The 24,980-nt window shown below is 40.3% G+C and overlaps 2 protein-coding genes across 7 annotated transcripts in view; both read left to right on the forward strand.

Moving 5' to 3' along the window:
• Positions 1 to 832: 832 nt before the first annotated feature.
• rpl22 (ribosomal protein L22) lies at positions 833 to 3,881 on the forward strand. Its single transcript, XM_058374128.1, has 4 exons — positions 833 to 887; positions 1,565 to 1,669; positions 2,321 to 2,445; positions 3,693 to 3,881. Exons 1-4 carry the CDS (start codon positions 876 to 878, stop codon positions 3,835 to 3,837), a joined length of 387 nt encoding a protein of 128 aa, XP_058230111.1. The 5' UTR covers positions 833 to 875; the 3' UTR covers positions 3,838 to 3,881.
• A 1,689-nt stretch (positions 3,882 to 5,570) lies between these two features.
• Positions 5,571 to 24,980, forward strand: part of chd5 (chromodomain helicase DNA binding protein 5) — a 47,996-nt gene continuing 28,586 nt past the window's right edge. Inside the window, exons 1-3 of one of the 6 annotated variants that reach the window (XM_058373947.1) lie at positions 5,571 to 6,514; positions 20,150 to 20,298; positions 24,253 to 24,435. In XM_058373947.1, coding sequence (XP_058229930.1) covers positions 6,448 to 6,514; positions 20,150 to 20,298; positions 24,253 to 24,435 — 399 coding nt within the window. In that variant the 5' untranslated portion in view covers positions 5,571 to 6,447. The remainder of the gene's footprint in view (positions 6,515 to 20,149; positions 20,299 to 24,252; positions 24,436 to 24,980) is intronic. The other 5 variants (XM_058373950.1, XM_058373945.1, XM_058373948.1 and 2 more) reach the window with 5 other exon arrangements.

The raw sequence follows: 24,980 nt of genomic DNA on the forward strand, positions 1-24,980 counted from the left end.
GTCTGTCTATATGCGTGACCCTGCGATGGACTGGTGACCTGTCCAGGGTGTACCCCTGCCTTTCACCCAATGAGTGCTGGGATAGGCTCCAGCAGATCCCAGTGACCCTAATTAGGAATAAAGTGGGTATAGACAATGGATAGATGGTCCAGGTAGTGATGAACCTATAACGCCTTCATGAATGCAGCTTGATGATGAGGTGATAGCTTGGATATTTGGGGTTAGAAGTAATTTTCACTGCTTTTCTCGGTCTTGGTGAATTCACTGTTATAATTGAACACATTAAACAATGTTGTTTATTAACAAGTAAAACTAGACATCATGGGAAAATTGTTGTGGTATATGATGAACAAAACACTAATACACTTATGAGAAACTCAGAGCCACCCCAGCCTTCATCACCCCACTCCAGCCTCCATCACCCCACCCCACTCCAGCCTCCATCACCCCACCCCACCCCACCCTCCATCACCCCCACCCCACCCCACCCTCCATCACCCCACCCCAGCCCCCATCACCCCACCCCACCCCTCATCACCCCACCCCTCATCACCCCACCCCAACCTTCATCACATCACCCCACCCCTCATCACCCCTCCCCACCCTTGATTATTTCCTAAAACGGTACAGCTAGGACTGATTTACTCCTTACATCTTTAGACCTGTGGGGCAAGCTAAGTCTAAACACATTCATTTTTTTATCTTCCTGCACATTTCTACAAGCAAAAACAATGAACAAAACGAACAGAATAATTTCTCTCGCGCACTCGATTACATTTCCTAGAGCCCATCGATTAGATCTGGGATCGAATCAGCGAGCAGGCGCACAAAGCGCATGCGCACCCTTCCTACTGCCTTTCTGCCAAAAATCCGCCATGGCTCCGCTCGTAAGTACTAACGCGTGCCGGAAAAACGGCCGAATATCTCGCGTCTGGTCCTGATCTGTGGACTGAAAATGTTCACATACGTATACGAAACCCTTACCTTGTATTGTGCGTGATTAGATTCCGATTACACCCCAAAAAAGCCGCCGATTTATGAGCGTTTGTTTATAGTGGGTCTGAAACGAGGCCTAGGAAACCACGTTGTTGGTTGAAATGGAAGGCTGTGTCCAAAAATACTGCATTATTCTGAGTGTAGTGCACTAGAAAGGGCAGTAAATAATGGGATTTACGTGGTATTATAACATGGTTCACGGTTTACGTTGAATAGTTAATTAATTGGGATTAAGGTGAGCTAAATCCAGGCTAGCAGGCTTGTAAGTGACATGCTGTCTAGTCATGATAAAGAGATGAAGCTGCCAGGGTATGGTCTGAGCAAAGGTGTATATTTGTCCTTACTTATTAATCTACGAATCTAATATGTAACCAGTTATAAATCATACAAGTCATTTTTTCCATTTGATCTCTTCTAAACTTCTAAAAGAGACTAGTTAGTGCCCCCCCATAGATCATTTCCCTAGACTAATCCTGCACTATTCACATCTGGTACTCGGTATGTTTCTGCTATGATTGTCCAAAGACTCGCTGTTTAGTCATGTCACTCGGTGTCATCTTATTTACAGAAGAAGCCTGTAGTGAAGGGTGGCAAGAAGAAGAAGCAGGTCCTGAAGTTCACGCTGGACTGCACCCACCCTGTCGAGGATGGCATCATGGACGCTGCCAACTTTGTACGTACACAAGGATCTGTCAATCTCCTAATTACGCATTCACTCTGGAATTTGACAAAAACAATTCTTAAAAATTTTACCAAGATCAGTGCAAATATTCAGTGGTTTCAGATTGCACCTGGTGCTTTTCTGTAGGTCTTTATTATTATTATTATTATTATTATTATTTTAGTTTATACATATACACCAGAACAGGTGAAGAAAACTGACATCAGATTAACCTGAAAATCCAGAGTTCAAACAGCTGTGCGGTATTATTAACGGGATGTATGTATGCTCCCTCACAACTCCATGTTTGATCCAAAGCTTGGGTTTGCTGATGAACCACGAGGGTGTACTCTGGTTCTCCAGTTTCATCCCAGCTCCCAAACATGCCAGAAGATGGATTATTGTCTCTTAATTGATCCTCTGAGTGTGAGAGAGTGAGTGAGTGAGTGAGAGAGAGAATTGTTTCCTGATGAGACCTGGTGTCCTGTCCAAGGTGTATTCCTGGGATAGACCCCAGATCCACAACAACCCTGACCAATGTAAATATCCAGTTAAATAATGTAATCAAACCAGAATCAGATCATTTTAGTGTGCTTGTAAATGTAAACTCCTTTATCGGTAAGCTGATTTTTATTTTTTCCCCCCTTCCTCTTCTCGGTGTAGGAACAGTTCCTGCAGGAACGCATCAAGGTGAATGGTAAAGCTGGGAACTTGGGCGGTGGCGTGGTGTCCATCGAAAGAAGCAAGAGCAAGATCACAGTGACCTCAGACATCCCCTTCTCCAAGAGGTTAGTTTGGCTGCTGCTACGCCGAAGATCTTCATTCCAGCCTGCTGCACTCTTTATAACATTTTGTTTACGCTTGTTTTGTTTTATTTTATTTTTTGAGTCATCTATAGGTTCTCAAGTTAAAATAAAATTTCCAAGCACTATATTTAGTACAGCGTTTGGCGGACGTCCTTATCCAGAGTGCCTTACAACCTGTCATTTGAAACTGATGGTTAAGGGCCTTGCATAGGGTCCCAGCTATTGGTGGATCTTGAATTTGAACTCTCAACCTTCTTATCAGTAGTCCTACACCTTAACCATTAAGCTACTATATCCCCACTTTTCCTTGCCCTTAGTCTTTTTTACATTTTTACATCAGGCTCAAAAAAATGGACTCTTTTTTTTAATGTATATAATCTTTATCTTGGCTGAGAGGAGTGGAACCCCACGCAGTCTTATGTGGTCGTAGTCTGTCTGCCTCAAGATTCGACCTGTCCTGAACGGTTGTAAAGAGTGCTTCGTTGAGCTACTGTAGCCCGCCAGTCATCTCACACCGGTTAGTCCGTTTTCACCCGACCACAACAAACAGGATGTTTGCGGTTGAGGTTTAGGGGTTTGTTTGCACGTTGGGAGTGATGCAGAAATCTGGCTAAAATGTGACACTGCTTAAACAGAAGAGTGAATGCAAGAGATTAAAATCTGGTGGGGATAAGACAGATGTATGCAGAGTGAAACTGCCTCACTTCAGACGTGCTCCTGATAGTGAAGTAAGTTTTTAAGGCGCCATGTATGTAAGATGGTCATGTTTTGCATTATCTGTATCAGATGAGTGTTTTTCAGCCCTTGTTACAAGCATGGGAGACACCGAAAACTGCTTTTCAAGGTCATATAAGGCAGAAAAGCAAGTTCATTGAAAGGAAAAGGACAGAGAGACATGCACATGGTTCTGTTTAATACTTTGACATGTTTGGTGTGCCAATTTTATTCAGATGAACTTTTTAACCTGCGAATTTATAAGCCTCGGTCATGTGAGGCTAATTAGAAGGACCATGGTGTATTTAATTGTTTTTTATAGAAGATTGCTCTCTTGCCCTGCTGTTTTCTTACTGGTGCAACATTAGCTGCCTCATCCACTGGAATTTTTCTGTTCAGGTTGTTCTCCATCTCCTAGCAGCTTCATATTGATCATCAGTGGTCATGTTGGATATTTATGTGGATTCATGTCATTTCTAAACAAGTTCGTCTCTACTTTTCTTCTACTTCCAAAGGTACCTGAAATATCTCACCAAAAAATACCTGAAGAAGAACAACCTGCGAGACTGGCTGCGCGTCGTGGCGAACACCAAGGAGAGCTACGAACTGCGCTACTTCCAGATCAACCAGGACGAGGAGGAGGAAGAGGACGAGGATTAAACTCATGCTGTTCTTTTGTAAAATGAATAAATTTTTCAAAAGAATTCGACCCTGTGTTGATTTCGCGTGCTGCGTAGATGAATACGAAAAATGTATTTATTTAGAAATTGTACCGATTTTGTTACGGACAGTTTAATGCGAGTGATCATGTGCCGTCTTTTTAGTTCTTGTTGCTCCTTGGCATCAAATAATAAGCAGCAAGTGTTTAGTGGGAATTAAAATAAGAGCACTGGTGACTACCTTTTTTTATTTACAGTAGCTGTGCAGTTTAGTAGTGAAGGGGGGGACCTGTACATTTAAAGATGGATTCTATTACATTTGTAGGTGCAGGTAAGGCTTTTATACAATATCAAGAAATGCTCAACTGTTGGGCCCCTGAGAAAGGCCCTTAACCCTCTCTGCTTCAGGGGGGCTGAATTATACCCTATGCTCTGACCCCGACTTTTTAAAAATCAGCTTTATGCAGAGAAAAGGTATTCACTGAGCTGTAATGTATGTGAGACGAGAGTAGGGATGCGATATCTTAGTGGTTAAGATGCTGGATTATTTATTGGACAGTTGTGTTTGAATCCCAGGTCCACCAAGCTGCCCCTGATGGGCCCTTGAGCAAGGCCCTTAACCCTCAATTGCTCAGTTGTATAAAATCAGATAAATTTTAATAAAATAAATTTTTCATTCCAGTGGGTCTTTATTCCCCTGCTAATGTTATAATTAACTCCACTCTTCTGAGAAGGATTTCATCCAGATGTTGGAGCACAGCTGTGGGGATGTGTGATCATTCTCATTCAGCTACAAAAGCATTAGAGAGATCAGACACTGATGTTGGGATGATGCTGAGAAGGTCTGGGGTTCAGTCGGTGTTTCAGTTCATCCTGAAGGTGTTCATTTGGTTGTGCAGGACACTCGAGTTCCACATCGTACTTTAACCTTCATGCTTTGTGTACAGTGATATTATTACACTGGAAGAGGTTTGAGCACACAGAGATGTTCTAGACAGTTTTGTGCTTCCAGTGATGTGTTAAGTTTGGGGAAGAAAAAAAAGAACCAATCAAAGCACTGAAACCAACATGAACTATTATGAATAAATAATAATAAATCAATAAATTTTGCATATATATAAATGAAACTAGAATAAAATTAATAACAATATTGAACATTTTTATAGATAAAATCCCAACGTGGTTTATTTATGTTAACATTACAGTTAGTAATAATAATAATAATAATTATTATTTATATTAATAATAATAGTAGCATATAATCCACTATAGTTTCCTTTTTGTAATTATATCACTCTAATATGCTTTATTATAAATTCCAAATAACACTTTTCGTTTATAATATCCAAACCAGTTTTATTTAAAAATTCATAATAAAATAATAATGACAAAAAAACCCATAAAAATAAAAATTAACACACACAGTGAAAAAACCGGAAACGCATTAAGAGTTAGATTGGTGCTCATTGTACAGAGTGCTCGTGCTTTTCTTCCCTTCTTTGTCTCGAGCGCCTTCCAGCTGCGGTAACCTTGACAACCGCTCGTGACTTGCAGCCGGCCATGTAGAACGAGCAGCAGCAGCAGCAGCATCAGCCATGCGCGCGCGTGGAAAAGCGCAACGAATTTCTTTGCCTATTAAACATCTGCTTATTTGTTTAATCCCAAAGTCCCGGTACCGGAGCCATGTTGGCATGTACAGAGCTAAGCTAAGCTACAATAAAACAAAGCGAGGCAGAGAAGTGGGATGCCCTTCATTGAAATAACAGCATTAAAAAAAAAAAAGGGAAAAACTCTTCCTCGCGCAATCTATTAACAGACACCTGTAAATGCACGCGCTCCGGATGAAAGAATAGGAAATCATGTGATCCAAACAAAAGGGGTGCGTTATCCATCCTGGGAAGGCCTGTCGCAAAGACGGCATGCTCGCTTTCCGTTTCCGCGGGCTGGCTCGAGACAACTTTCTCGCGCGTCTTATCCCGACATAACCTCCCGCGTTTCTCCGCGCGCGCGGACACACTCGACCGGGGAGGGGATAAAAGAGGGACAATGCGCGTGAGAGATGAGGGGGCACGCGGCGCTGTTTACACACACGCACACACACACACACACACACACACACACGGAGATACGACTCACGCGCTTCCGCTCACTACTAGTAACACCTGGTTACCAGGGCAGCACTACTAACTAGTTGCCTGCGCAATTATGGGATGGATTGCCATGGCAACCGACCAGACGTCACGAGCTGGAGCTGGGCATGTGTGTTCCATTTTCGTCTCTTATTTTCAGACACGAGGATTTTTGGATAGAGGAGGAAGAGGGAAAGAAAAGATCGGAGCGACTCCAAACCTCCAGAGCTTTTTTGGTGCTTTTTATTAAAAAAAAAAAAAAAATCTAATAAAAATCCTCACCTTCAGATGTCCCCAGATTTTTTTTAATCTTCATCTAGTCCTTTAAAAAAGGCGTTGCTTAATCGGGAGTTTGCGCGACTTTTTTCTTTTTTTTTTTTTAAACCCCCCCCCGGACGCACGGATGTAATTTTTGTGCGTGAGGACGCGCGCGCGCGTGTGTGTGTGTGTGTGTATGTGTGTGTGTGTGTTATGCGGTGAAGATGCCCGGATCACTGAGCAACGAGGAAGAGGGCCAAGACGATTTGGATTTTGAAGACGACGTGCCAGGTGAGGGGAGTGAATGGAGTGGACATGGGAGGAGGAAGGAAAGAAGGAAGGAAAGAAGGAAGGGACGGACAGGAGGGAGGGAGAGAGAGGGAGAGAGAGAGAGAGAGAGAGAGAGAGAGAGGGGGGAAGGAGGGAGGGAGTTTGTAGCCTTCAGAGATGTTCCTGCTGCTGGGTTCAATGCGGGGGGTAAATAAAAAAAAAAAAAAACTCTTTACACCTTATAAAAAAAGGGGGCAGGACGCAGCGACACAGGGATGTCATAACCACGTTATCACAGCGCGTCATGATCTCCTGTCCTGTCCCTCACAGAAAGCCTTCAGTCTAGCCGACCATCCTTGGATCCTGCATGCCTTTGTGCTTCTCTATTTTATTTTCAGACCGACCTCAACAGGCGCCTTTTCTTCTTTTTGCATATAAATGACCTGTTCAGTGCCTCCTATTATAGTGTGTCTTTTTTCCAGAAGAGGTCAAAAAATATCTAAGCCATATCATCCTTCTCCATCCATCACAGTGTGCATGTCATTATTTCTGAAAACTTATTTATATGTTCTGAAGTAAATTCCAAAGCCATGCATCATGGGACAGAGCCGGCGGCCGGCGTGCCGCTTTTGTCTTGGGTCAGGATTCCTCTAAAGAGCCACGTGTGACAGGAAAACATCACCTAACCTACTACTTTTCACCATTTCAGCGTTTCTCATCCCAACATCTGGATTCGATCGGACAAATAAAACATCCTTTGGTTTGCTGCATGCGATCCTGAGTTTCAGTTTGGGGATTTTTTTTTTTTTTACATCTTGATGATATTAAAGTTAGAGTTCTTTGCATGGTGATCAGATGTACCAAGGTTCTCCTTTTCGGAAAGAGAATCCTTAAGGCTGACCCGCTGGAACCAACTAAAGAGATTTCAGCTATGTTTTTAGGATTGTTAAAGGTCACATGGTCAAATGCGAGTAACGAAAGTATCTTTCATCACCATTCAGTAAAAGGCGTCCTCCATTTTAGGTTGAAGATCCTCTAACGACAGACCTGTGATTTTCGAAAATTATAGGAAAGTATAGTCTTAATCATCGTATACTGACTTCTCCTTCCGTCGATTATCCCTATAGCCGCACGCATCGCTGTTTTATTTCTTACCACATAGTCGGCTATCGAAGAGACTTCATGCGTACAACTTATTTAGGTTGGAATGCTGATTGTATGCAGTGGGAATCATCGTAAAACTGTTTAAAATACACAAGCTTAAGGAGCATGGACGTGACTCTTGGTGTCTGAGGTGGGAACGTGCAACCGAATATTTAACACAAACATCTTTATCAATACTAAGGCATAATTTTATGATTTTCAACTGGCAGTCTTTATTTATTTACCTGAAATGCAATACTTGTACTTCATTAGTGAATTTTTGCTCACTCTGTAGCTGCAGGGCTTATATGTGCAGCATTTGGTAGACGCTCTTATCTAGAGGGACTCACATTTTGTACAATTGAGGGTTAAGGGCCTTGCTCAGGGGGTCCAGCAGCGGCAGACCTGGGATTTAAAGTCACAACCTTCTGATCAGTAGCCCAACACCTTTACCAATAAGCCACCACACTCCACAATCAAGCTATCTCCCTTTCTGTCTTCCATCTTCATCCTCCATGCCACTGCAGTTAGTAAATATACTTTGTGCGTTAATGGAATTTATCTTCATTTTGACTCATTCTGGATATGAACGTTATTAGGGTTGTGTAACAGAATGAGCACATTTACACATTTCACGTCGGGGGTGTAACGCTCGAAGCATTTGGATGGATCGGTGGATTCCAAAGGCTATGACTGAAATTAAATGAGGCCGCGATCATATAAAAGCTATACGTAACCTGTAACCTGATATCAACTGTAAAAAATAATGTCATATTCTAGCAAGGTAATGTAATTTACTTGTAATTCTCAGGATTCTTTCTCACTGTTAAATCCCAGCAGATTTAGGGAGAGTGGTGTCATGAAGTACTCTTGCTTTAAGAATCAAAATTTGTATCGTATCGTGTAGCATCTGGAAGCCTGAGATTTATCCAACAATTTAATATCAGTGTACACTAGTAAGGGCAGCACAATGGCTTAGTGGTTAGCACTGTTGCCTCATAGCAAGAAGGTCCTGGGTCCGAATCCTGGGTTCGAACAGGCAGCGGCCTTTCTGTGTGAAGTTTGCATGTTCTCCCCGTGCCTGCGTGGGTTTACGCCGGTTTCCTCCCACAGTCCAAAAACATGTAGATGGATTGGTAATTCTAAATTGCCCATAGGAGTGAGTGTGTGTGTGTTTGTCTGACTATATGTGTGGCCCTGCGATGGGCTGGTGACCTGTCCAGGGTGTACCCCTGCCTTTCACCCAGTGTGCACTGGGATAGGCTCCAGCAGACCCCCGTGACCCTAATTAGGAATAAAGCGGGTATAGGCAATGAATATTGAATGAATATTTCTCTGAATGAATATTTCTCTGAAATAAAATGAGACATTAATCAATCGACGTAGAAATCTGGAACAAACCTTTTGATCGCTATGATATTAACTGACACGCATCAGGAAGCCCCGCCCACTTCCTTTTGTCTCACATGCTCCCACAGCTTTCCAGTTCGATTTGGCTAGCGTTAGACATGTAGATATTTAAAATCTGTCCGCTATATTTGTTAGGGATGCTAGGCAAAGGTTTAGACCAAAAATGTTCTCAAGAAAAATTGAAGAGAAGGAATTTGACATTCAGAGGTTAAATAAGACGACAGCATAGCGTCAAAGCTAACACTTTACCATAAACGGTGATGACTTGTAAAAAGTGATTGAATAGACTCGTCACTGCCGGTCAGAGCAGACACGTTCAAGGACACGTTTATGACGCAACAATCAGTTATATTAAAAATGCACACTTGTGACTGTTTATTGTGACTGCATCATCCAGCTGAGTTTTTACGATTGCGGCTGCAACGATTCCCAGCTACACATCTGCTAATATCATTACGTCCTCCTCTACCTCTCTTCTTAAAACCTGAAATGGTGGGAAAAAAGCCTCTTTTCTGCTTTATCTTGTCAGTTCTGGATGATTCCATGATCTCGAGGCTTCAAACAGGAACGAGGTAATAATTTGGGATCGCCGTGCCAACGGCGTGCCGCATCCGTGGCTTGATTTGCTCGATCCAGAGATTAGGAGCTCGAGATTACGCTACGTAGCGCTAATAACGTGATTCATGTTTCCAATACAAACTGCCAAGATGACGATTTTGGAAGGAGATTATTATTATTTAAAGCTAATATCCTCCTTAAAATTTTATTACGATTCGACGACTGGACGTCGGCCTCATCTGTGTCTCATCCGTCTCCACTCGCTCTTAATGGGAATGTGTGGTGGATCTATTTTCTGAAATAAGGCTTCTAATGTTGCTTTTAATACACTCCAAGAATTGAGGGAGCTCCTCTGTAGCTCCTAAACAAGACTCATCAATCTCACAGTCAGATCAGTCTCTCCCTTCCTGCAGGGTGCAGGTGCCACGCTGAGAGAGATGTGATGAAGTGGCCTCGAAGCCCGGGCCGCGGTTACGCTTCTTTATACCACCGCGGCGCTCGGCTTGCTAAAATCGATGCCGTCATAGTTTTCTTGCCTTCAGCTGACTCGGGGCGACTCCGAAATAATACAGAGTTAAAAGAACTATCCTTAATACGGCTCCGCGAGTCGTTCGACTTTGAATAATTGTTCCTATTCGTTCCTCAGAAGAGCAAATTGATTAAATAAATTCATAGCCCAAGCTGAATATTTTAGGTCAGGCTTTGCATATAAACTACGCCGGCGTTCTGCAGACTGATGCATATATAATTCAAGAGCGGATTTGCTTTTTATTTATTTATTTATTTTTTTATTGATTTCGAAAAATGGTGTTCAGACTTCACTGAAGGTCATAAGTGTGCGCTAACTCATGCAGCGTTCAGGCTACACGGCTTTGGGAAGGTGAGAATGGAGCATTCGCACTTCCGTCTGGACTTCAGCTGAATCGAGACCCTATTTATGACTGTTTCCTCTCCGCAAAACCTCTCTACTTTTCATCAGTCTAAAACGTCCCATCTTTAATCTAACCTACTTAACAATTTTTTACCTCAGAGAGCAAAAAATATGGAATTTCCTCCTGTTTTTGTCTTGTCCATGTTGATGATTGAGTGTCTTTGTCATGTCAGACTCCACAGTGGTGGTTAATATGAGGCTCATATGAAAGTAGACACTCTGGTCTTTCAGAAGTAGTTCTGTTTTTCTCTAGCCTACTAGGGGCGATATATACATAGAAAAGTCCCCAAAAAACACAAAACGGTTCATTTCTTTCCACACAGATGTTCCATTTCTGCTCTCTGAGATGCTCCAGGTGCTTGTTCATCTAAAAACCAGCTTCCAACCAGTTACCAGTTATCCAACAGAGGGAGAAACCCGCGTCTAAAACACACTGAAAGCTAAAGTCCTGACTCATTTCATATCAGACTCACATTCGGTTGTTTAATACCGATTGAAAAGTCGGTTTCCACTCCTGACGGCGCATTAAAAAAGGGTTAAATTTCTCGAATCATTTCTAATTTGTATGAGAATCAGGTGCGAACGCTAACGGAAGATCATCTCTCCCCAGACTCCAAAGCTTCTAGCACGGGTCCACATGATCCACACCATCACTTACATGGATTTGTTCTGGCAAATTAAAAGTCTCTCCTCAAGCCCACGCTTGATTGGCTGAATATAACGCAGCACCCACGCTCATTTGCGTTCATTTAAGCATCACTGAACTTTTACTGCAGCATCGCGAGCCGGTGCTCTGAGAATTAGAAAGGCGCTAACCAGCGAACATCTGGAGAGACTAATGAGTCTAAAAATGCTCTGTGACTGCGTACCTTCAGCACATTCGCTGCATATTTTATACTTATATAATCCTGAGTTAAATGGAGCTCTGAGAAATCATTTTCCGAGTGTTGTTATCATGAGGTGCCCTGCTTAATTTCCATAGATGATTTAACTATGAGGGGAAAAAAGTTCCAAATCTTTCCATGTCTTTGGCGTTTGTTCTGAAGAATACAGAAGCTATTATGATTATTATTATTATTATTATTATTATTATTATTATTATTATTATTATTATTATTATTATTATTATTATCATTATTCTTCTTTTTCTTCTTCTTTCTTTCTTTCTTTCTTTCTTTCTTTCTTTCTTTCTTTCTTTCTTTCTTTCTTTCTTTCTGTCTGTCTGTCTGTCTGTCTGTCTCTTTCCTTCCTTCCTTCCTTCCTTCCTTCCTTCCTTCCTTCCTTCCTTCCTTCCTTTCTGTCTTTCTGTCTTTCTGTCTGTCTGTCTGTCTGTCTGTCTGTCTTTGTTTGTTTGTTTCTTTGTTTCTTTGTTTCTTTCTTTCTTTCTTTCTTTCTTTCTTTCTTTCTTTCTTTCTTTCTTTCTTTCTTTCTTTCTTTCTTTCTTCCTTCCTTCCTTCCTTCCTTCCTTCCTTCCTTCCTTCCTTCCTTCTTTCTTTCTTTCTTTCTTTCTTTCTTTCACCAAAAAAGTTACTTCATGTTTTTATATAAAATTCTTCAACACTTCTTCACCCCTTTGAAAGAATCTAGGCATTTTTGGAACTGTCCTGTAAAGTCTGATATGCCTGTGAGCTCTAATCTGATTGGCTAACATTAACCTGATTAGTGACATCACAAGTATGAGGCGTTTATCTTGATATTGTTGATATTTCAATCAGATTCCTCCGAACTATTCATCTCACACATGATCCCTTTACTGTGGAGACAATATCGCCCCATTACGTTGCTAGGATTTATTATTAGGGAATCAGTTTATCTCTTGCTATATTTTTCAAAGAGATTGAATGTATGTATGTTATATAAGGAGCATGCTGGAACAGGAAAATAATCCACGCTGGGGTGATGTGAGGCGGATTATTTTCTTCATTATTTCTTAGAAGTCTGTTATAATCACAGCTATTTGCCATCGAGGTAATTTTTTATTTATTAATGATTGAAATGTCAGAATTTGTAACCGTTAGCGACACGTTTTATTTCCTCTCTCATGAAGTTAACAAGACAAAAAACTTGTCACTGGGTTAGTGAGAAACCAGGAGACTCCTCTGTCCTGAAGACTTTTCCTGCCATTGTGGAAAACTTTTATAAACCGTGGACACAACTTATCGCAGTTTTAAAATCTGTTTATTATTCGACTTTGGTGATGTGAAGGAGTGGTTGTCATAGAAACGATGGCAGATTAGAAAAAGCATGCTAATATATAAAGCTGTCATGTACACCGATCAGGCACAGCATTGTGAGCAGTGACCGGTGAAGTAAGTAACACTGATGATCTCCTCATCATGGCACCTGTTAGTGGGTGGGATATATTAGGCAGCAAGTCAACATTTTGTCCTCAAAGTTGATGTTAGAAGCAGGAAAAATGGACAAGCGTAAGGATTTGAGCGAGTTTGACAAGGGCCAAATTGTGATGGCTAGACCACTGACCCCTGTGCAGTGCTGAAAGCAGTAACAATGGGCATGTGAGCATCAGAACTTGACCACGGAGCAATAGAAGAAGGTGTCCTGGTCTGATGAATCATGTTTTCTTTTACATCACGTGGATGGCCGGGTGCGTGTGCGTCGCTTACTTGGGGAACACATGGCACCAGGATGCACTATGGGGAAAAAGGGAAGCCGCTGGAGTCAGTGTCATGCTTTGGGCAATGTTCTGCTGGGAAAACTTGGGTCCTGCCATCCATGTGGATGTTAATTTGACACGTACCACCTACCTAAGCATTGCTGCAGACCATCTACACCCTTTCATGGAAACGGTATTCCCTGATGTCTGTGGCCTCTTTCAACAGGATAATGCGCCGTGCCACAAAGCAAAAATGGTTCAGGAATGGCTTGATGAGCACAACAATGAGTTTGAGGTGTTGACTCAACCTCCAAATTCCCAGGATCTCAATCTAACCAAGCATCTGTGCAATGCGCTGGACAAACAAGTCTGATCTATGGAGGCCTCACCTCACAATTTACAGGACTTAAAGGATCTGCTGCTACCATCTCGGTGCCAGATACCACAGCACACCTTCAGGGATCTAGTGGAATCCACGCCTCGACGGGTCAGGGCAACAAAAGGGGGACCAACACAATATTAGGCAGGTGGTCATAATGTTATGCTTGATCGGTGTATGTGACCTGTCAGAAGTTTTGCTGTTAAACAAACCAAGCATGCCGCCAACATTTTCTTTAGCTCTCTCACATACTCGCATCGAGGACGGTGCGACTACTGACATCTTTAGAGGAAACATAATACTACACATTGCTGCCATAATTCAATTCCAGTTAAAAAAAAGGCTAGTGGTAACAACTGCTGAAGTGTGTATACATTTTTTGGGTTCTGTTGCATATACGGTTCACTGGAGCAGTGGTAGTAGGAGGAGAAACGGCCAGGGCTGAACCGGTCACTCATACAGGCTTTAATATCTGAAGATTTATTAAATAACTATGAATAGGTAATAGGTCTGTAAAATGCCATAGAAATGCTATTGATGATGAATAATATCTGTAGTGATCTTCTAGATGGAGGTTTTAGCTAATTGTTGAACCTTAAAAAGTTCCTGTTCTTAACATTTTACTATATATATATATATATATATATATATATATATATATATATATATATATATATATATTTATTTATTTATTTATTAGAGCTAATATTTTTAAGATTTAAAGGTTTGAAGAACAAAGTCAGATTATTTTTTAGAAAAAGGAAAAAGGTGATAATATTTTGAGGAAAAATATCATGAGGCTTTGAGATGTAATTAATGACGAGGAAAAAATGTCATGATATCTCATGAGGGAAAAAGTCACGATATTTCAAGAAATATTTTTCAAAATAAAGTTAATAATGTTCATTTTTGAAGAAAACCTATATAACGAAATATATATATATAAAACACGAAAAACGCACAAAAATAAAATCAGAATATTCGAGAATAAAATCTTAATACAAATGCAAAAATACAAACGAATAATACAAAAATAATATTTGATATTCCAAGAAAGTAAGTCACAAAATTTCAAGAAAAAAATCAAGTTATTGGTTAAAAGGTTAAAAAATTTACTTTAGAATTTGAGAATAAAGTCCTATTATTATTATTATTATTATTATTATTATTATTATTATTATTATTATTATTATTATTATTATTATTAAGTCTTAAAGACTTTAATTGTCATAATTAGGAAAAAAAATCATAATATCGCACATTATGAGCAAAGAAGTATTTTTTTAAAATAAAGTAATATAAATTACTTAATAATAAAGCAATATATATTATGAGAAAAACTCAATATTTTGACACAGAAAAAAGGGTTTAATATCTACATGAAAAAGTCTCAACATTTCAAGAATAGTCACAACATATAGAGAAAAAAGTCATGATACTATGTCTGTATAAAACTGCTATAATGAGAGACAGCTGTTACAGCTGTTACGCCACAGATGCGTTCTGCGATGTCTCCTTCAATGAAAGAGACAGTTTCTTCTAAAAGAAACACCGTTGTTTAATTATTTCTTTGTTCATGAGGTATTTTATTACTGCTCTGATACGCAGCAATCGATCATGGTATTGTGACATTTTTCTGAAAATGTGAAAATTATGATTTTTCTCCCTTGAAATATTATTGCTAGAAAATTTGTATTGTTCCTTCAATCTTATGAGAACCTGAAGGAAATTCTTGCAGGAGCTATGATCAGCAACAGATACTAGAATATAGAGAAATGCTCGAAATTTGGTGCTTTTTATGTAAAACATGTTTTAATGTCTCATGTTGCAATCCTGTCTGTTGATTTCTACATGATAGAGTCTTTAAATGTAGGCTGAAACAGGAAGTTTGGGAAGTTACGCTTAAAATTTTTAGCTAAATATTGAGTATTTTATTACAAAGGGGCCCAAAAAAAATGTATACACACTTCAACAATTGTTATCTCCGCCCTTTTTTAGAGCTGGAATTGAATTATGGCAGCAATGTGTAGTATTATATTTCCTGTAAAGATGTCAGTAGTCGCACCATCCTCGATGAGATCATGTCAGAGGACAGCTAAAGAAAATGGCGGAGGTGTACTTGACTTTCGAGCAACACAAGAGGATTTTGAAGTGGTATTGTAAATCTGTGTGAAGTTCAGCGACAGCAGTGACATGTGTTTGGAGCAGAACCACCAACACCACTAACAATGGCACGGATTCCAGATGTTCATATAGCAATTCACTGAAATCAAAAGTGTCTGGATGCTAATGATGACCACTTTGAGCACCTTAATGTGACTCAAATACGACTTTGCGGTTTATATACATTTAGTAATATTTTTTCCGCGTTATATTTTTTCACGTTAAAGCTTGTATACATTTTTTCCCGCTTCTCCGTATTGCAGCGATTAAAATTTACGTTCGATATCCTACGCCGTTCCGTCACCTCTCCAGGTGAAAACAGGAAACACGAACCTTAACACAACAACAGAACCTCGCAGGAAGTCGCCTCAGATATCTCGAGGAAGGATATCCGGTATCAGCTGATACTCAGAGCTCTGATATCAGGAAGAAAAGAAAAAAAACAGCGAAAAAATGGGATCTATTTTGCCTCTATCTCTTTTCGGAGGATCTGCAAGAACATGACAGCTTTTCGTCTGTGTGTTTTCCTTAATAACCGTTAGCAACGGGGCTTCCATTGTTAAACAGTGAACACCACGACCATCACGCACATGCACTCGCTTCATCGAGCCTGGGCGCTTTAGCGAACTCTCCGTGAATCCGGCATGAAGCGCAGAAGCGTCCGCACAGAAAAGCAAAAAAAACCCTCGAATGCCCTCTCACGGAGCGGTTAAATGGAGGTTAAGTGGATTTTAAGGATAGCATGCAGGAGATACAGAAAGCCCCTTTTCTCCTCGGTTCCCTCAGGGTGCAGTGCAGGATTTGAGACATGCTGCGTATTTCATGGCCTACCGCCTGAGCAGAAACATTAAGAGAGTGAGAGAGAGAGAGAGAGAGAGAGAGAGATGCACTTCTTCTCCATCATTACCGTCTCTTAACCCTGCTGCTCTATTCATTACTTAGCAATGCAAGTCTCATCGCCACAGGCCATTTCTTTTGATTTTACAGCTGTACAAGTGTGAAATGTAGTTAAAAGAATCTCATCTTTATTTCAATTATTAGCAGAATAAACACTGTTAATAAAACCAGGCCTAGATTCTTAGAAAAATGGAAAACGCTGTTCTTGGATAGTTTCTTGTTGTTTTTTTTTAACTTCTTATAGTCTAAAATAACACCGTCTGGATATCAACCCTTTTCACCTGCATGAGGATCTTCCTCGGTGTTCAGTGCTGATGTGTGAGATGTGAGAGCGTGAGGTCATGTGACACGCTCATGGAGACAACAGGGCGGATATGAAGCATGCTGGGACAAAGAAAGGCTGCGTTCATTAACATTAACATAGGAGCGTATTGTATTGTTTTGTATTGGACAACAGCAACCAGGAATAATCCGTAACCGTAGAGTAGACCCGGGGAACACAAGCGAGAGACTATAGAATCCGGAGAACACGTAAATAGCCACATAGATGAATATAAACTGTTGTAGAAAGGACATTATTTCCATTTACGTTATTTACTGTCCAGTGTCACTAAATGAGGATGAGGTTCCCTTCTGAGCCTGGTTCCTCTCAAGGTTTCTCCCTCATATCATCTCAGGGAGTTTTTCCTCACCACCATCACCTCAGGCTTGCTCATTAGGGATAAATGTCAACTTAAACTTGATCATTTGTATTCTGTATTTCTGTAAAGCTGCTTTGAGACAATGTCCGTTGATTAAAACGCTATAGAAATAAATTGAATTCACTTCCACTCAGAGGACGGATCACACGACACCTTCGTTCTTTTCTATTCAGGTCATCTACATTTACATTTGGGAGACGTCCTTATCCAGAGCAACTTACATTTTATCTCATTTTTCACAGCTGAGCAATTGAGGGTTAAGGGCCTTGCTCAAGGACCCCCCAGTGGCAGCTTGATGGATCTGGGATTTAAACTCGCAACCTTCTGATCAGTAATCCAACACCGTAACCACTAAAGCTACCACATCCTCACATCTTTTATCCCGGCCACGGTCACTGTGGTTTAAAAATGACTAAACGACTTCCTTATATTTTCTGAAACCCCACCACTATCACAATATCACCGTAGCCAGATTTCTGAAACAGATTAGCCAATGACATTTTCCAAATCGTACAAATCAACCATTTGGTGTCTGATATCCTTTGGCAGAGGAAATGAAATATGAGTCACACCCAATATCTTTTAATTTCTTTATTTTATTTGCTCTTGATTATGACTTCACATCCTCTCGCAGTTTTCTCTACTCTATTCTACACTCAGCTTTGATGTTAGAAGCAGGAAAAATGGACAAGCGTAAGGATTTGAGCGAGTTTGACGAAGGGCCAAATTGTGATGGCTAGACCACTGGATCAGAGCATCTCCAAAACTGCAGCTCTTGTTGGGTGTTCCCGGTCTGCAGTGGTCAGAATCTATCGAATGTATCCTTTAAGTCGTGTAAGTTGAGAGGGCCCCAGTGGAAAGGATCTGCTGCTAACATCTTGGTTCCAGGTACCACAGCACACCTTCAGGGATCTAGTGGATTCCATGCCAGGGCTGTTTTGACAGCAAAAGGGGACCAACATAATATTAGGCAGGTGGTCATAATTTTATGTGAGATTGGTGTATATTATTTTCAAAATGATTGGCACTCATAGGGTTAATATTTGGTGACGCCTACCCTGGAGAATATAAGAGTGTGCTTGATGTCTCTGTGTGTTATGTCTAACACGGATAGAAGCTGAATATCGGCATAGGCGTAGGGACGAGGCTGCAGGCAATCACGGCTGTGCTGATATTCGGTACATTTATGTTTCTGGCAATATTATGTTATATTACACAACTGAGAAATTGAGGGTTAAGGGCCTTGCTCAGGGGCCCAATAGTGGCAGCTTGTTGAACCTGGGATTCAAACCATCTAATCAGTAGTCCACGAAGCTATCACATCCCCTAACAACACATTTGCCACGTCTATGTAACTGACATTTCAGACACAATACGGCCAAATCCTAAGTTCCTAAAGAAACCACAGCTTGATAGAGCGCTGTGTGTTGCCATGTCGACGCACAGAATGATTGACAGCCCAGATTAAGCTTAGAATCAGATAGTAGAAGTGTTTCTAGTATTTTTACGGGCAGACAAGCGCGATAAAAACACACCGTCAAACATCCCGAATTATTCTAAACATTCCTCTGGTGGAGATTTCTGTAAGGGGATGTTTATTTCATTGATTTGGCTTCTTTCATGAAAGCAGAGTTTAGTGCTAGTGCTTTGAGGTTTCTTTAAGTTTTCCAGTCACTCTTTGCATTTGTTTGGTATCATCACAAGCCGCATTGGAGGCTGGTGAGGGAAAGAGCGTTTATAGCTGCTATGATGTATAAAGTCACGTCTGCTATAGTATATAAAGTCACATCTAAGGGAGTTTTTTCCTCGCCACAGCCTCCTCAGGCTTGCTCATTAGGGATTAGTGATTAATACAAATAAATTTAACTATAAGTCTAATATTAATCTTGAACTATATTTCTTATGTTCTGTAAAGCTGCTTTGAGACAGTGTCCATTGTTAAAACGCTATACAAATGAAATTGAATTGAATGTCAGTGAAAGAAGTTATTTCCTGTTATTAAATTAAATTAAAAGTGCAAAAAATACGTATCGCTCTTTAGTAAATGCAAATATACACCAATCAGGCATAAAATTATGACCAGTTAGAGGTGAAGTGAATAACACTGATGACCTCCTCATCATGGCACCTGTTAGTGGGTGGGATATATTAGGCAGCAAGTCAACATTTTGTCCTCAAAGTTGATGTGTTAGAAGCAGGAAGCGTAAGGATTTGAGTGAGTTTGACAAAGTCCAATTTGTGATGGCTAGATCACTGGATCAGAGCATCTCCAAAACTGCAGCTCTTGTGGGGTGTTCCCGGTCTGCAGTGGTCAGTATCTATCAAAAGTGGTCCAACAAAGGAACAGTGGTGAACCGGCGACAGGGTGATGGGCAGTCAAGGCTCATTGATGTGTGTGGGGAGAGAAGGCTGGCCCGTGTGATCCGATCCAACAGACGGGCTACTATTGGACAAACTGCTGAAGAAGTTAATTCTGGTTCTGATAGAAAGGGGTCAGGATACACAGTGCAGGACGGGTCAGCAAAAGGGCGACCAACACAATATTAGGCAGGTGGTCATAATGTTATGCCTGGTCGGTGAATAAATGTTGGTATTTTTTGTGGTACGAAAGAAATAAAGAAAACACAGTGTTATGTTCTTTATTTAAATTGCATTATCAATCCATTATGTACCAGAATTCATTCCCACGTTCCTCCGGATCAAATATTAGAATCTTACTGTAGAGTAAATGCTTAATAATTTGACATCAGGAGAGTCTTTAATCGCAGACTGAGCGTCTGTATTTTGGGGGAAAACGCAGAGAAATCTTGTCAGCTTCACAACATTGTGTTTGTGTGCTTATTCCGTTCTGTGTGTGCAGATGAGGATGAGGAGACGGAACACGTCCGCGTGCCGCTCTCGCCTCTGGAGCGATTCTTCTCCGAAGACGAGTCGCTCAAGCCGAAGAAGAAGAAACCCAGCAAGCAGAAGGAGGGCAGGATGCCCAAAGTGAAAAAGAAGATGAAGGAGGTAACGGTTTTTTTGGTGTCGTTGTTGTTCCAGCTTTATAGCTGATTTATGAATAATTAGTAATCAGGGCCATAAAGGAGATTTTTATTTTTATTTATTTTTATTTATTATATTATTTATTTATATATTTTTTTTTTCAAAAATATTGATAATTATTGGATTTCTGTATACTGAAAAAATGTCATTTATTTATTTATATATGTTTGTTTGTTTGTTTATTTTTATATAATATATAACTATTGCGAGAATATTAGCAATCGACTGAATAAATTAATTGTGAAAAACGACCCTATCTTATATTTAATTTTAATTTTATTTTAATTTAAATTCTGGTCTTTATGTGCATTTCTATGACTTTAAAGCTGTGTGGAAGATTTCTATGTGTGGTGCATGTGTGTGTGTGTGTGTGTGTGTGTGTGTGTGTGTCAGGTGGGTCAGTCGGTCAGTGGCTCACATTCCTGTTCTCCGCATGACATAATGAAGGGATTCCTCTTTTCTTTCCCCACCTCCTCTCTCCATCTGTTTAGTCTTTCCACTCTTCTCTCTCTCTCTCTCTTGTTGCTCAGAGAAAGATCTTTTTTTTTGCCAATGACATTTTCACATCGTACAAATCAAACCCCATTTGGTGTCTGATATCATTTTGCAGAGGGAATGAAATATGAGTCACACCAAACATCTCCCTTTTTTGTTCTTCTTCTTCTTACTGAGAGAGAGACATTGTTCACTCTTGATTATGTCTCCAAAACCTCTTGCTGTTTTCTCTACTCTATTCTACTCCCTTGGAATAGTTTTGGCACCCTTTCCTAGAATGAGCAAAAAAAAAAAATGGCTGTATATAATATAAAGACATAAACATGCTACTGTACGATATTCACAGTTTTCAAAATTATTGGCAGTCTTAGGGTTAAAGTTTGGTCAAGCCTTTTCCTGGAGAGAATAACAGCTCCATGTGTCTGTCTATGAAGGATGGAGGCTCTCCTGGATGCAGTTGCCAAAGCTCATTTATACGTTTCAGGTTTGTGCATGCGCCTCAGATCAGACCGATGGTTTGTGTAAACGTGACTAACATCCTACAACTGAAATAAAAAATAAATAAATAAAAGATCCTGCATTGATTTCATTTATAATTAAGGTTAAGAACGCACCGTTGTTCAATTCGTAACCACCTCGCACTCAGGTTTTATTCGAAAACATCTTCTTATTTATACAGTAAGAGCTCATGCACCTGCACATTTGTTGTTTTTTCCTTGTCTACTTATATAGGTTCCTTGTTTTTTGCCTCCCCCTTTTTCTTTTTAACCAACTCGTACAGATGGTGTTTACGTCCAGGATGATTTTGATAGGGATTTGCTCCGAACATGACGCATGATTCGAGCCTGAATGAGGCTTTGCTGAATAGAAGGAGCTGAATTCGTGAGTGCGTCTCTCTCTCCCGAAGAGCTTCTTTAGCAATCTGCCAAGCAGCCAGTTATAGATGTGTGGCGTCTTGATTATTGATCTTGAATCCCGATCAAAATATATGAATCGACAAAACTGTGTCATCTTTGGAAATGAAAAGCTTTGTGATCTGTGCTGGTTAATGAGTTTAAAGATTTTTCACCTGCACAGGCTCATATTATCGTATATCTTGATTACATTTCGAGAACATTTCGAGAGGTTCACATGAGAATTCTGTAAAATATTTGTTCAGCTGTTTGAGTAGAAAAGCTTCACGCTTCAGCGTATCGATTAATTTAAACAAATATTTTTCCTCCTAATTTTGGGTTTAACTGTAATTCCCCTTTAATTCTTCCAGCACTTTTTTCGCTTCCTTTGCAGAGTTATTGGAGTGAGAAATAAAAACCATTAAAGTCTAACGTTTATTTCATACAATTATTTCTTTCGCTAATTTGTTACATTACCTCTAAAAGGTGCCAGTATTTCCAGAGGTATCTGTAATTCTCAGGAATTTCTAATTTCTTCCCCCTGACTTCCTCTTTCTTTTTTTTTTTTTACTTTCACTCCTCTTCCTTTTCTTTCTGTTTATTTTTTAATCCTTATTCTCTTGCTAGTCTCTTTCAACTGCTTTTTATTATTCTCTCTGAATCTTTCCTTCCTTCTCTCTCTCTCTCTCTCTCTCTCTCTCCTCCATTATCAATTTTAATTTTCAATTCTCCATTTGCTGTTTCCTCCATTTAGCATAACAAACAGAGATTGGGTTCTAATTGTATCTGGATATTAAAGAATAATAAAATTGCGGGTTAATATTTCATTCTGTCTGCGCTTTTCCTTTTCTTTCATGCCTGTTTTCTCCATCTCTTATTCTCGCTTTTCTATCACTTTCTTTCTCATTCTCATTCTCTCTCTCTCCCTCTCTCTCTCTCTTTCTCTCTCTCTTTCTCGGTGGGTGTGTAAATGAGATTTGTCTAGACTGCCCCTCAGAGCGCAGCCGCTGCATCCTCTGCGAAACGAGCTCGTTATGCAAACGCGCCTGATCGAGTGGCGCGCTCTCATTGGCTGCCGCAGTAGCGGAGGAGAGAGAGAGAGTTACTATGGCAACTATGGCGGACGGTCCTACAGCTCTGCGGCATCGCAGCCTTTTCTCTGTTTCTGCCTCTGAAATGTGCATCTGAAAGCCAGCAAATGTGCAACAGGCTGCGTTTCTAAACACACACACACACATACCATTCACATGGTCATAAGCTTTCAGTGTTTTTAGACCAGCAGGGTTTATTGTAGTGATTGTAGCCTTTCAGCCGCGTCTTTATTTTATTTATTTTTAAATGGTTTATTAAAAAATCAACAATACAAACAGATTTATCTCATTAGAGAATGATAGAAATGCTGATAAGCAATGACAGGTGTATCTTTGTCATGCAACACAAGTACTATTTATAAGCAAGTACGTCTCTAGTAATTCTGATTAATATGAAGCTAATAAATAATAAAGCAGAGCAATGGTGCTGGAGTGCGTTCATGATGTACACATCGTACCTACAAACCTGCTGTTAGTCTGAACTGATTATTTTTCCCTATTATTAATGTAATCCTTCCATTTTCTGTACTGATTAGCCTACACAGGGTCATCACAGGACACAATCACACACCCATTCACACACTATAGACAAATTTAGAGATGTCAGTCAGCCTACAAGAGGCATGTCTTTGGACAGGGGGAGAAAACCTGAGGAAACTCCTCTAAAGCACAGGAAAAACATTCAAGCTCTAAACACACAGGATTCGAACCTCCAAGCCTGGAGATATGAACTCAGTGATCATTTTATCTAGAGAGTCTGAAAATATGATCCCTGATCTCAGTAAGCTTGATTGCGGCATGGTTGTTGGCAGTTTGAGCATTTGAGATCAGGGTTCAAGTTCCAGCACTGCCAAGCTGCCATTGTTGGGCCCCTAAGCAAGGCCCTTAACCCCTTTCCCCTTCAGGGTGGCCGACCTTTCTCTCTGACCCCAACTTCCGAAGTTGGGATATGTGAAGAAAGAATTTCACTGTGCTGTAATGTATAAGTGACAAAAAGAAATGCTTTTTCTTCTTCTGTTGCCGATTTTACACACCAGAATGGTGTGAAAAACTAAAAACATCCAATGAGCAGATGGAAAAGCTTTGATGAGACGATGAGAGAGGTCTGGAGAGAATGGTCAGACTGGTATGAGCAAACAGAAAGGCTACAGTAGCTCAAATAGCCACTCTTTACAACTGTCATGTATCTCAAAATGCTCAAAAATGTTTTTCCAGTCTTCAGCTATCCAGACTGATTAAACCAGATGTGGTCTTCTTCTGATTTAGCTCATCCACCACCATGTTTCGACATGTTCTTGAGATGCTTTTCTGCCCACCTCGGTTGTGCAGACTGAAAATCTGACCTACTTCCTGTCAGCTTGAACCAGTCTGACCATCGGATAGTTTCAACAGAATGAAAACAGTGTCACTGTCAGTTCAGTGTATGCTTTGATGCTCAGGGTGGCTCCAGCGAGCACGAGGATGTGACGGACAGGGAGGACCAGTGCTCCGGGAGCGAGAGCAGCAGCTACGGCCTGCTGAAGAAGAAAAAGAAGAAGCCCAGAGAAAAGAAGGAGAAGAAGGGCAAATGGAAGAAGAGGGACGATGACGACGACGACGATGACGACGATGGAAATATGAAGGTAGATTGTTTTATTTGTTTTATTAATTAGTGTTTACATTATACTGTAATATGTCATAAATATTATTCATAGGCAAGTGATGTGAAATATGGAATAGCAAACGTATAACACAGAATTGTGCCGACAATTTCACATTTTTAATTATTGAAGGATTTTTATAATTGAAGTGCTAACCCTGGAGTCTCCTTCTGCTAATGCAAAAATATTAAAGCAGGCATTTACATAAAAAATGAGATATTTCTTTGTTTAAATGTGAACAATTTGCACTTAACTCTTTTTCCCAGAGGCGAAATATATGGAATTTGTGCCTGTTTTTTGTTGTGTCCATGGTGATGATTGAATGTCTTTGTCATGTTCCACTCCACAGTGGTGGTTAATATGAAGCTCATATGAAAGTAGACACTCAGAGCTTTAGGAATCTGTAGGTTTTCTTAAATATTTCTGCATTTATGTGGCCTACTAGGGGAAAATATTCATAGGAAAGTTATAGAAAAAATCAAAATGTGTTATTTTTATTCCACACAAATGTCTGTGTCTTCTAAGTA

Source organism: Hemibagrus wyckioides, linkage group LG21, assembly GCF_019097595.1.
Source record: "Hemibagrus wyckioides isolate EC202008001 linkage group LG21, SWU_Hwy_1.0, whole genome shotgun sequence".
NCBI classification, from domain to species: Eukaryota; Metazoa; Chordata; class Actinopteri; order Siluriformes; family Bagridae; genus Hemibagrus; species Hemibagrus wyckioides.

Bases quoted from the DNA above. Each gene is read 5' to 3' on its own strand.
- rpl22 (XM_058374128.1), top strand. The intron at 1,670-2,320 runs GTACGTACACAA...TTCTCGGTGTAG, and splicing joins TCATGGACGCTGCCAACTTT to GAACAGTTCCTGCAGGAACG. The intron at 2,446-3,692 runs GTTAGTTTGGCT...CTACTTCCAAAG, and splicing joins GACATCCCCTTCTCCAAGAG to GTACCTGAAATATCTCACCA.